This window comes from Gallinula chloropus (genome assembly GCF_964237585.1).
Source record: "Gallinula chloropus genome assembly, chromosome: 28".
Classification (NCBI taxonomy): domain Eukaryota; kingdom Metazoa; phylum Chordata; class Aves; order Gruiformes; family Rallidae; genus Gallinula; species Gallinula chloropus.
In genome coordinates this window covers 2,837,278-2,850,416 of record NC_140113.1, presented here as the reverse complement: position 1 = coordinate 2,850,416, position 13,139 = coordinate 2,837,278, and the positions used below count along the sequence as shown (strand labels likewise).

Sequence of the window (13,139 nt, the reverse complement as noted above, 5' to 3'; positions counted from 1 at the left end):
TCAGGGCAGCACCATGCAACCAGGAAACTCCCAGCTGCATTCTTCAGGAGGTTAGGATGGGTCTGAAGAAGGGAAAAAGCACCCTGCCAAGGGGCACCACAAACCAGCCCAGCACAGGAGTGGGGGGAGAAAGGGAGCAGGCAGGGGTGTCCCCAGCAAGCAAGGCTGTGCTCAGAGGGTCTGCCTGTCCCCACCATGCTGGCCCTCCCATGGCTCAACGGCAGGGACAGCTACAAGCAGAAGCACTAGGAGCTGGCAGCTCTCTTCCAGCCCAAAAAAACAACTCCAAATTATTTGAAACCCCCCTGGTTCATCCTTTCCTCCAGCAACTGGAGGGCTTGGACAAAGCTGATGGAAAGGATGGGGAGGCAGAAACACTACGGCTCATTGCTGCTGCCTAACAAGCACTATCCTCTTCCCAAAGGTGCAAGGAGCATAACCAGGCTGTCATGAGAAAGAAACCCCAAAAAGCAACAGGAAGAAGCAGCAAGAGTGCAAGGAGGCAGGGCTGGGGGCTCCTTCCCCTGGCAGGGCCTGGCCCATGCCAAGGAAACCTCAGCTCCAGGAGCTTCTGGAGCAGCTCCCACAGCTGCCCCCACGCTGCCTGCTGTGTGGAGCTGCCAAGATAACAACTTTTAACACCTAAAATATGTTGGGAGTCCAGGGATTGCCCCAGGGGAGGCCTCAAGCAGGGTTCAGAGAAGCTGCTTTTGATAGAGGAAAGTGGCAAGAGAGGCAGCAGAAAGCAAATATTTGTGTTTGCAGAGGCCCCTGCCCAGCTCAGCACCAGCGATGCCTCCAAAGCCAGCTGCCAGCACCTGCAAGACACAGCACATCCCATCAGAGGCAGGCAGAGGCTGCCACCCACCTGCCCATGCAGGGAGCAGCCAGCCCCAGTGTCTGTACTGCATTTCAACACTGGATCTGGCTCTCTCTTACCCCTGTGCTAACCCCCAAACCTCCCCTCCCCAGGCAGGGCTGGCAGCCACGGGCTCCAGCACCTGCCCCGGCACATCACGGCAGCCGGGCTCTGTGCCAGCCGCCCGACCAGGGTCCCATCCAAGCATCTCCTCCTGCCCCTGGCTGTGGCACAGCACCAGCACAGCACTGCCAGGGCCAGGAGCCACCACACGCTGTGGTCCTGCCTGTGGCAGGAGCAGGAGTCCTGCCTGAGCGCTGGGACTGGCAGTTTGGCTCCTCTGGACCCAGGGAGATGCAGAGCAGAAGGCAGCTCTGTGCAAAGGCAGCCCAGCAAGCACAGCAGCAGCAGCACAGGCTCTGTCAAGCCCAGGCCATGACAGCTCCTTGGAGCACTGGGGTTTAACACCATCAAACGTTTTAAAAAGTCCTTCCACCAGAGGAGTCTCTGAAAGACCAAGAGGGAGAAACAAAAGCGTGAGCTGTTAGCTAGGGAGGGAGGCAAGAGAAGCAGGCAGCACAAGGGCTCTTCTCTCCCACAGCCTCCAAAGACACCCATGAGCCTCCTCCAGCATGTGGTGGGCTTGTGACCCCCACCACCCAGTGGCCTTTCACAAGCAGTTGAGCCCTTCACCACCCGTGGAGATCTCCGTGGAGCCGGGGACAGACGGGTGTCGCGATGGTGCTCGGGTCAGCCTGCATCTCTGAAGGCAGCTCCCTGCAAAGTGTCTGCAGCCACATCCCTGCAAACAGCTGGGAGGATGCAGGCCAGGGCCAAGAGCTCAGGAGCACTCAGGGATGTCCCCAGCACTGTCGTAAGAGCGTTGAGCTGGGACATGGCTCCTGCCCAGTGGTTGGAGGAAACTGCTCCTGGCTCATACAGCCCATGAGGACCTCCACCCCCCACCAATTTTTCCCCTCAGTAAAATGCTGATGCTGCTTTTTAAGTCATGCTGCCCTTCAAGTTGAATGCACCTGGCTGCAGGAGAGGGGTGAGCCAAGAAACCAGGGTTTGCAAAGTTTACAGCCCCCACCGGGCCCCTGGGCAGCTCCACAGCACAGCCCTGCTGCAGCACCAGGCTCTGGAACACAGCATCAGGGAGGACACACACACCCCCCAGCAACACACACAGCTCCAAGCACAGCTCTGAGGCAGCTCAGCAGAGCAGAGGGAAGGGGAATTGCATCCTCCCTAGGTGCTTTGGGGTCATTTTGGACCTTTCTGGTTAGTGTCTGGGTTTTCCTCCTCTCCCCCTATCCCACCCCCAGAGCGCTACAGGTGCCCTGTCCCCAGGGGACATCCAGATCTACCCAGGTAGTGAAAGGAGCAGCTTGGTGTGGCAAAATCCCTAAATCCCTCTCCTGTAGGATACATAAATAACTCTCCTTGGGGCTGGAGGAAGGCTCAGGAAGGATCCCAACATGGGGAGAGCCAGGCCCTCTGCTGCGGAGCACGGGAGCCACTTGGCTGGGTTTTAAAGAGAACTTTCCCAAGCTCTGCAATTAAGCAGTGATCCCACTGGGGAGTTCAGGGACAGGCTGGGTTAGCCTGGCACCAGCCAGTCTGTCAGGCTGGGAAGAGCCAGCTTTAACTCCCCACAGGCAGAGGTGGCACAGCGAGGTGGGTAAACTTACCCCACCCTCCGTGAAGGTGCCCAAGAGGCACCAGTGCCACATCCCCACAGCCTCCTCCCTCCTGCTCCTTCTGCACACCACCAGCCTGCTGAGATGGCCACGTTTACTGCAGGTTTAGCTCAGAGCTGGGTTTGAAAAGGCACTGCTTAAAATATCACAGAGCACCAAGGCCCACGGCTGCCACAGGTTCCTGCCAGCTCTGGGGACCGTCTCTCTCTCTCTCTCCTCTTCCTAGAGCTCAAGCCACTTCCCAAGGCACTCACAGCCCAGGCCAACTCCAAGTCTGGCAGAGACCCCAACATGCATTCCTGGAGACATCCCGACTGTGCTGCTAGCACAGCAGTGGTGCCTGGCACTGACAGGCCTCACTCTGCCACCTCATGCCAACCCCAAGTTAGCAGTCCCCTGAAAGCCTCCTGAGACACACTGAGCCCTTGGGAGAGGAGCAACCCACCCACCCTCTGAACAGGAATTTGCTTGAACCATTTCCTGACAGGCTTGGTTCTACATGGAAAGGGGCTGTGGCAAGTCTTTGACTTTTATTCAGTTTTCTCTCTCCCCCCTGCAAAAATTTTCAGGAGAGCCTCTGAAAACCAGTCTCAGCCACCACAGAATTAACCCAGGACAAAATACTGACCCTCCTGCTCAGATGTTTGCCCCAGTAAAGCAAACACACCCCCCCCCCCCCCCCCCCCAAACCTCCTCCTCCCCTCTCCTGAGGCAGGTAGTGCAGCACGAGGCCAGTGCCCCATTCCCAAGTGGGGTGAGATCTGCTGGCTGAGTGAGCTGGGGCTGTTCAGCCTGGAGAGAAGAAGACTAAGGGGGGACCTTATGAATGTTTATCAATATCTTCAGTATGGGATGCAGGGGGAATGGGCAGCCCCTTTGCAGTGTCTGTGGGAACAGGACAAGGGGCAATGGCTGCAAGTTAGAGCAGAGGAAGAACTTTTCCCCAGTGAGGGTGAGGGAGCCCTGGGACAGGCTGCCCAGGGGGTGTGGAGTCTCCTTCTCTGGAGAGATTCCAGCCCTGTCTGGACACCGACCTGTGCAATATGAGCTGGGGAGCTGCTTTGGCAGGGGGGGTTGGACCTGATGGGCTCTGGAGGTGCCTTCCAACCCCTGTGATCCTGTGATCTTGTGCAACACAAGTGTTCCCACACACGCAGGTCTGGCACAGGCCACTGTCACTTCCAACACACAGGACTGAACCGTAACCCTCTCCCTGACAAACCCAAAGAGCAACATGGACAAGGAGGGGATGGGAAACACTGACAGCCCATCCTTTGGGCTGGGCTGGGCTTCTTAACATCCATCACAGTGTGAAAAGGCTGGGGAAAAGGAAACTGAAGGAAGCCAGGGCCACCTGAACACGCAGCGCTTCCACACTGAACAGCCCACCAACACCACTGGTGCTGACCACTCACAGGCACGTGCCAGCTCCTCCTGCCACAGGAGGCAGATGGCAGGGCACCCCCTGTAGAAGGAGGTAGGGTGGGGACAGAAGAAGGCCCTTCTCACCTAGGCGGAGCTCCCCGAAATTGCCGCATCCGATCTTCTTGCCGACCCGGAAGTTGGGACCCACCATTAAGACTCCCGAGTTGGTTCCAGCACTCCGGCTTCCATGACTGCTCCTTCCTCCACCTGTCTTGGACATCCTTTTACCTTCCTCCAGCTCCCCTTTCCCTCCTCTCTTATCAAAATCCATAAGTTTGTGATACCCCGGCCTCTCCACGGTTACGCTGCTGCCATACAAATCCCAGAGCTGCCAAAAGTGGAGGGGCGAGGAGAGAAGAAGCAGAGCTGCTCTTCTTGATCAATACACCATCACGGTGAGCAGTGAGAGGGTGGGGTGTGGAGAAGGAGGGATAAGTGGCCACCCACAGGTGCTGGGCTACTGAAACGTTAGTGCTTTCCAAGGTCCCATGGGGATTGTCATTGTCGCCTGTTACATGGAGCTCTTTGGTGGAGAGAACATCCTGTGGAGAGGGTCCTCCCAGCGTGGCTCCTTGGTCACCCAGCTGTGGAAAGGAGAGGGAGAAAAATCAGCATGAGCTAACAGCAAGGCAGAGGACAACAGGTAACAGGGGATTGTGGGCTCCAGGCTCCTGCCCCCAGCCTTACAGAGCCCCTTTAATACCTTCAACATTACAGACAACTCCCATTAGGGTAAGGGGTGCCAAAAGGGAGAGGTGGGAGATGCTGGGTGATCAGGATGGTCACAGGGTGCCCCACATCTAAGATGCTGGCATAAAACAGTAAACACAAGTCTGGCCACAGCCTGAGGTAAAGCTCTTCACAAGCATCTCCACGTTGGAGCCAGTGGAGAGTCACTTGAGGAGAACCATGATCCCCACAGGGAAAGGCTTCTGGCAGCAGGGAGACCTTTGGTGGCACCAGCCAAGGTGCTCAGGGCCAGGCTACCCCTGGTCAGAGTCCCTGAGAGAGGGGGACATACGTAAAGCACCCCTGTTATGGGGCAAACCCCACCCAGCACACCAGTTCCTGTGAAGAGAAAAGAGGATGTTCTCCCCAGGCAGCCGCTTGCTGGGAGGGTCCCTGCGGGTCCAGAGGCTGTGGGCAGCTGAGTCAGAGCGCTTCCCCCCAGCACTAAGCTCTGTTGTGGCTGGGCCAGGACCTCTGTGTCACTGGTCCTGCACCCAGACACGTGGGAGAGGACAGAATTTCCAAGGAGATGGGGGGACAGGGACACGACCCCACTCAGAGCTCTGACAAGAGCTTGCCCAGGCCTGAGCTTCCCAGTAATGCTGGTGGGAAGCCCCGTGATGGCAGTGGGACAACCTGGGGTTCCCCTCAGCTCTGACAAATGGGCAGGGCTCAGCTCAGCCCCTCAAACCAGGGAGCTCCTTCCCATGTGCCCACCACCCCTGCTAGATGACCTTTCAAAGTCCCTTCCAATCCACACTATGCCATGACTCCAGGGCACTGACTCTGCACAAACTCCCTGATAGGCAGCTGACTGTATCCACATGGGTACAGCCCAACATTGAGCCCAAATGACCCCCTTGGTCCCTTCCAGCAGGATGGGATGAGCAGCTCTGTGTTCCAGGAGCCGGGTTCCCAAGGGAGCACCACGCTCCCTCCATCCACAACCCCGACTGCAGCTGCCTGGGGGAAGGCTGGGCTCAGACCCTCCTCAAAGGGATGTCCACATGGGAAGCAGCCAGAGCCAGGAACAGGACAGCCAGGAAGCTAAACACGTGCAAAGGGTCAAGCAGGAGCTGGGTACATGCTGGGAGGTCGCCTGAGAGACAGACAGGTTGATAACTGTCTTGCTTTCCCCCCATCCCCACATTCATTATCTCTGGTTTTACACCCAGCCCAGCCCTTTCTGTATCAAAGTGAGCAAATTTGGGGGACAGCCCAGCCTTGCCCCTCCTCTCCCCAGCTCCCTCTGCTCCTCTGCAGGCTCCCATAACACCCACCAAGTGCCCCTGCTGCCACAGCCTCATTCCCTGTGGGTTAGACAAGCAAACCCCACCGCCCACCAGAGCTCTGACCCCAGGAAATGAGCACACTGCATGGCCTGATGCTTGGCCAAGCCACCTAAAGCTTTTCATTGGGTCTCAATAGTTAGTAATAACAACAACAAAAAAAGACTTCTTGTGCTAAAGAGTGCAGGAGGGGGAAATGGAGGAAGGTCTGAGGGCAACAGAGGGAAGAGTCACCCAGGCCACTCAGCATGGGTGAAGGACTGGCCACACAAGGGTCTGCAGGCAGGGGAACTGCTCCCTGGGACTGCCCTGCTCCCAGCCCTTGCCTGACACCAAATCCTCACCAGGGCCCACCACACTGTCCACAGCATCCCAGCTAAACACCGCTGCTCTCCAGGAGGGGCTGGAGCTGCAGGCACCAAAGGTGCCACCCAGGCCCCTGGGGGCTGCCATGGGTGCACGACACCGATCCGATGCACATCGGTGGGAGCTGCCTGGTCAAGCACCAGGGAGCAAGGCTGTCACACTGGATGGGAACCCCCTCCTTCCCCCTGATGCTCCAAGCCAACACCTCTGGAGCACCCCCAGAGCACAGCAGCAGCCTGGCCCTCCAAGGCCACCCCTGGCAGACCATCACATCTCAGCTGAAGGACACCAAGGCACTGAGAACCTTCCAGCTTCTCCAAAGATGGGCAGCCACAGGATGGCTCCTGCCCTGATGCTCCCTTCCCCTGGCAGCCAGCAGTATCCATCCCATCCCAGCAGGAAGCAGGGTGGGAGCAGCAGCAGAGCAGGGCTTCCCTGCGCTTTGTTCTCCCCCCAGCCCCCAGCACACACTCAGCTGACACGTGACATCCTGCCCATTCTTTGCTTCCCCCATCATTTCCGCCCCAGGTTCAGCACACACTGATGCCCTCCCACCCAGCTCCCACTTCTCCCTCCCAGCTCCCACTTCTCCCACCAGCTTCACACAAGGACACTAAGGAGCCACTTCCCCCACGAGCTCCCAGAGCAGGCAGCATGGTGTGGCCCTGAGAGCCGCCTTCCCCAGTCGTGGTTCTGGCCACACACCAGGGGAGGGAAGGCAACCAGCACTGTGCAGGCCATGCTGCTTCAGAGCCCAGTTTTGTTTTCAATCAGACCTTTATGTTCAGTCCCAGGGGTGGGGGGGTTTCAGGCCCAGCCTGTTTGCACAGTCAGGTGGCTGACAGCCAAGGCCAAGGCAGCTCCAGTCTCTACGTGGGGGTTTTTTCATTATTTTTAAGAGTTATGGGTCAGTCTCTGCAAGGGAATTTCAGACAATGGAGCAGGACAGAGCCCTAACAGAAGGTAAAATAATAATAGTGTTTCCTGCAGGCACTAGGAGACCACACTGTCTTCCCCTGGCCCAAATGCTGGCACAAACCCCTGTGTGTCAGGTAGCTGGGCCAGGGCATTGCCCCCCACACCAGGGCCCTGAAATTCCCCCTTCCCCAAAGCCAGTGGGGAGTCACTGAGCCACATCCCTGTGAGTCAGGCCAGGGCCAGGAACTCTCCTCCAGACTCTGCCCACAGCCTCCCACAGGGAGCTGAGGGATGGCAGGAATCTATTCTCACATCCAAAGAGCAGCAAGGAGAGGTGATGGTGCCCTGCACCTGGGTACAGGAGGAGGAGCTGCCTCTCTGTGTGGTGTCAGTGCCTGGTCAGGTTTTCCACTCTGTGCCATAAAGAGATCTCTGGCCTTTAAAATTGAGAACAAGCTAATTAGAAACAGAAACCTTTAGTGAAATCCCAGGACTCCCACTGCTCAGGAGCAAGCTGCCCTGCAGAAATTCATGTTTGTTTAAGTACAGCAGCCTCTGGATGGGCTACAAGGACCCAGACCTACCCCATCCCACCACCCCCAGGGCTGCAGCACTGCAGGGAAAACACCCCTGGGAACACTGACAGCACATGGTTGTGTTTTGGTCAGGAATCCTCACCCAGAGGGTACCATCAAGGCAAACAGCCTCAGAAAAACACCTTCTAGTCTGATACCAGGTTGGCTTGGTATCAAATTCGATGCAAGAGGGGACTTTCCCTGTCTCTGGGGGGAAGGAAAGGGGGTGAGTAAGAAAAAAACCTAAATTGGCCTGAAGTTTGGTAGAAGAAATCCCAAAGCAAGCTGTGGTCTTAAAACAAACAAGCACTGCCCTGCAGAGTTTGCAAGGCAAGTGCTTCAAGCCAGGGAACCTGAAAATGAAAAAAAAAACCCTGCAGACAAGCACAAGTGACTTAAGTACCTCCTGGAAACAGAGCCACTGAAAGCACCACAAAGGGGGCAAAACCAAACTCAAGCCATCAACTGTAAACCCAAAGAAAGGGGTCACGTGGATTTTGTTGAAGTATTAGGTTTCTATTTGCCACCAGGTTTTAAGCACACCAGGTCTGCCCCAGTCATATTTACAAGGGTTTAGTGAGGGTGAGAAGGGGGGATTGGGGTGGGGGGTTGTTTGCCTTTTTAGAAAAAAGGTCAAGCTGCAATTCCAGTGCTACCCCTTGTCTGCAAGAGTTGGGACTTGGACTGAAATAGTCAGTCCTGAGCAGGCTTCCCCAGGCTTGGGGAGTTCCTGGATACATCTGCAAGTCTGAACTGCCTCAAAGTTGTATTTTTAAACATCTGTGTAGTGAAACCTTGAGGCTGCTGAGAAGGGAATTGTACGACATCATCTGGGGCACATTGTTCCAGGCCCTTTATACACACACAGTGTTGGGGACTGAAGGAGGTTCCAGTTAAACAGGGTGAGACAAAAGAGGGGAAGAAGGAAAAAAAAATAGCAGCCCAGAGCAGGGAAGTGACTAATGAAGGTCAGGGACCAGGTCCATGGTCCTCTTCAGAACAGAGTCCAGGTGTCCTGGGTGGGTGCAGTGCTGTCACCAGCCACTGAGGCTTCAGAGTATGGAGCCCTGATTTCTGCAAGCCCTCCAGATGGTTACATGAAACCAGTTTCCCTGTGTGCTCTGTGCTTTGCAAGCAAAAGCATCCAGATGAAAGAGAAAGGAAAGCTTCTTGAGAGCACAAAGAAAAGCCCTTGACACTACACAGCTCCAAGTACAGATCACCACCACTTAAAAGCGAATCACAAATACCCTGATGCCCCAAAGGGTGACCCATCAGCTGGGGGTACAAAAATCCAGACCAAAAAGCAACTGGTGACCTAACACAGCTGAAAGGAAAACCCAATAAATCTTATAAGTTGAAGAGGCAGACGAAGTCTCAGCTCATGAAATCAAAAGTCTTAAACCAAAACAAGATCCAACACCTTTCAAGCAAGCTGCAGATGGTCCCAGGTGACATCTATGAGGGTTTCTATTGACAAATGCACTCCAGTCCCTGCTTGTGACAAAGTGGGGATGGGCTGTTCCACAACACACGGGTTTCCCAAAATGAGGGGTCATGGAAAGCCTCCCCAGGCTTCCCACAGGAGACCCCTGCAATAGGTGGGGTCAAGCTGGAGGTGGGAGTGATGCAAGGCAGCTCCCTCCTCCCTTGGGGAGGACAGGAGGACCAGGGCATCCCGATGCAGGGACCCAAGACAAGCAGGACAACTCCTGGTACTCATCCATGGCTCTGACGAGGGGCCTTCCAGGTAAAGCAGGGTCAGCAGAGGAACAACTTACCTGGGGTGTGAGCAGCTAATGGATGAGAAAAACAGGCTGAAAGGGGGTGGGGAAGCAAAGGAAAACATACCCATTCCAACCTAATGCTGCAGAAAGGTCCCCCTGAGATGAAGGATTAGGATCACACCTGTATTCTCCACAGGGCCACTGCTCCCATGTGTGCCCGTGGCTGTGGGGAGCAGAGGCCAACGCAGGCTGGAGGAACGGGATGGCAGCTGCTGCTCCAGCTGCTCTGAAGGATGCCAACTGGCCATGAGGTAACTTTCTCCCACCAACTTTGTTCTGAACCAAGAGGAAAGGAAAAACCTTCTGGAGTATCCCAGCACAGTCCAAACCTGTCCCCCTGGGTCTGGTCCCGTGCTGTGCAGAGCTGGCTGAGGTCCTCCCTTAGGAAGCTCCTCAATTCTGCTTCTTCAACAGCTGAAAGCTTTGAGGAGAAGTCCATACAGCTGCCACAGAAGGGAAATTCAGTGGACTTTCCAAGAGGTAAAAATAACACAACTACTTCATGTATTCTGGAAGTTTTGTGTTTAGAGAGTCTCTGTCCCAGCCCAATGCCAGCATTTCTCATGGGACAACCAACGTGACCAGTACAACCAGACAACCTGTACCAGAGCAACAGCAAGCACATACACATGTACAAAGACCTGGCTTGACCCACTGTTGTTGAACTGATGTTTAAGAATAAAACACAAACTGGAACTAAGCCACCTTTACAGTGAGATGGGACCATTCACACCCCCTCAGCACCAGTTTAACGTCACGGGCTCAAAACTCCTCATTCCACAACTGCCAGAGCTGTAGAGCTGGGGGGGTTCACTCACTCCCAGCCCCACAGCCATACCAGGAACCTGCCCCCCACACTGCCTTCCTTCCCTTTTCTCTCTGCACACCAGTGCCACTGGAGAAAGCCTGGTTTGAGATGGGTGTGCCAGACACCACGATACATCTGCTCCTGCTTCTACCTTGGAGAGGTGGCAGCGTGCTCCAGAGCGTGCTGACCAGGCTCCCTGGGACTCCAGTCTCAACACTCAGAAGAAAAATCCACACTGGGAGAATTTTTCAGAAAACAAGACAATCAGGAGGAGGAGGGTTGGGTTTTGAAAAGACTCCTCTTTTAAAAGAAACCCAAGACTTGGACTTGCCTGGGCAGCAGGCAAGTCCTAAGCTGGAAGCAATGCAACCTGCTCCAGAGAGATCTCCTGTGCTTCCTCCACACCCAGATGCATACCTCTCCTCCAAGCCAGACACAGCAGCCCACCATCAGCTCCTTCCCAAAGGACACCCAAAGAAGCTTGGACACAAGTCTGTGAGGTGAGCTGTCTTCAGTGGCATCAAGTTGCTTCCCTGGGAGGGAAACCTTGCTGTTTGGAGAAGGCCATCCTGACCCTCTCTCCCCAAGAAGTATCCTCCAAAGGCTGGAGAGGCAGCAGGGCTCTGCAAGCACCCTGAGCTCACTCCACCTTGCACCTCCACCAGCTACATCTCCAATTATGGGAGACCCAAGCAAAACTACTGCAAGAGCAAAATATTCCTTATGATAATGGCAGCTTGGCTTGTTCTGGCCTGATTTTCTCCCAGTCCCTGAAGAAAAGAGGGCTGAGTGCTCTGACCAAGGAACTGGAGGCACCCAGCAGGAAAGGGAGCTCTGGATGTGAACATCTTCCCTGCCACAGCACAGGGAAGCTGTGCCTACCCTGGCAGGGTGGAGGAAGGGCTGCGTGTCTCAGGAGACAGACCCTGCGGAGGAGTCAGAGCTGCAGGGCAGGGGGGCAAAGGAGCCTTGATCTATCCCAGGGATTCCCTTAAAAATCAGGAAGTCCTGAAAGCAGCCACTTTCCCAGCAACACACACAATGCCTGTGCAGTTTCTGCTGACTGCAGCCCCAGGAGGGTCGGGTTAAGCAGCAGTGGCATCCAGGCCTCCCCACAGTCTCCAACGCTGTTCCCAGCTCCCAGCGAGGCGGGAGCCAGCCCAGCTCTGTTTACTCCATTTCCTCCTTCGCCTGTTCACGTTGGTGTCAGCACAACAGGAAGCTCTTGTTAAACAGTTTGTTACTTAAGTACTGATGCAGAGCCACTGGGGAACCCAGGCGTAACGTGCACAGCCTTTGGAGAGGTGAGGGAGCCTCACGGGCCAAGTTCAGGGCTGGGATTTGAGAGCTCTGGGTTCTGCCACCACCTCCCTGGTGATTTAGGCATGTACTGACTTCCTTCACATAGCAGCCATTACACTGGGAGAACAACTCTCCTGCGTTTGCCTTGTTCATTTAAGGTCCCCAGGGAGGTGCCTGGCTCTTTCTCAGCTTTTGAACAGTGCTGAGAGCTCAGCAACCTTCCCCCCCCTCCTCCACCTCCTCCAATGCACCCTTCAGGGAGAAGACAAGCACCCAGTAAGCAACTGCTGAAACTCCCCCACCCAACACCCACCATCCCATGAAATCCACCCACTGTACCTGTGCTCCTGCTGCCCACACACCAGGTCATCAGCCCAGCAACAGGGAATATCCAGAGGTCACAGATCGACTTTTAGGATCCTCATGTCAACCCCACCAGCCCGCTCATCCCCAGGAGCAGCCTGAAGCCCTGACACCCCACCTTCCCAACTCCTTCCTTACAAGCCGTTGCATCTCTCCTTGCACACACACACACAGGTTCATGTCTCAGCAGTGCTATCAGACTGAGTCATCGATTACCCAGCAGACGCAGTCCCATCACCATGGTCACTGTACCAGGAGCGCCTGAAGAGCCGTTTTCCGTTGGACACGGGAAGGGTCGTGGCTGGTTTCCACCACCACTCAACACACACTGCAGCGTGGTTTCACTTTTGGCCTACACATTTATAACTAGGAAATCTGCAAGGGCAGTTTGTCCAAAACACCTTCTCCCCACCCCCCCCCCCCCCTTTCAGACTGCTGCCTGGAAAGAAAAAAAACCAATTTAAAACAGAAAAAAGCCCAGGCTGATGTTTCTACCAGAATTTCTTCCAGTGTCCAGGGGAAAAAACAAAAGCCTGCACAGCCCCAAAGCCCTGAACTGCAGCAGCAAAGCTTTTAATCCAACATTATCCGAGCATCCTTGTTCCAAAACTCCCCTCCCTTCCTGGCCTCCCAGCTCTTCACAGGGAGCACGGTGTGTGGGTCAGGAGAAAGGACTCCACCCGCACGCCTTCAGCCCAGCGCAGGGGACACAGGGTGCTCCTGGCACCTCCAGTGCCCCCCAGCCCCTGCGGGGTCCCACAGCCAGGGTCTTGCCCTCCCCATGGCACAGAGGGGTTGGACAGGGCTCACACTGTTCTTAGCACCAGCATCACTCATGTGCACAAGCAGCTCAGAGTTTTAATGCTGCAGGGCAGATAACCCAGTAACTTTGCTTTGCTGTAGGTTCTACTTCATAGAATCACAGAATCCCAGCCTGGTCTGGGTTGGAAGGGACCCCAAGGGTCACAGAGCTCCAACCCACTGCCACAGGCAGGGACACCAACCTCCAGGCCTG

General features: G+C 55.5%; 1 protein-coding gene across 1 annotated transcript in view; it reads right to left on the bottom strand.

Annotated features, from left to right (window-relative positions):
* CSNK1G2 (casein kinase 1 gamma 2) overlaps window positions 1-13,139 on the bottom strand; it is a 42,625-nt gene that overhangs the window by 9,831 nt on the left and 19,655 nt on the right. Inside the window, exon 2 of the mRNA XM_084276348.1 lies at window positions 4,072-4,571. Coding sequence (XP_084132474.1) covers window positions 4,072-4,258 — 187 coding nt within the window. The 5' untranslated portion in view covers window positions 4,259-4,571. The remainder of the gene's footprint in view (window positions 1-4,071; window positions 4,572-13,139) is intronic.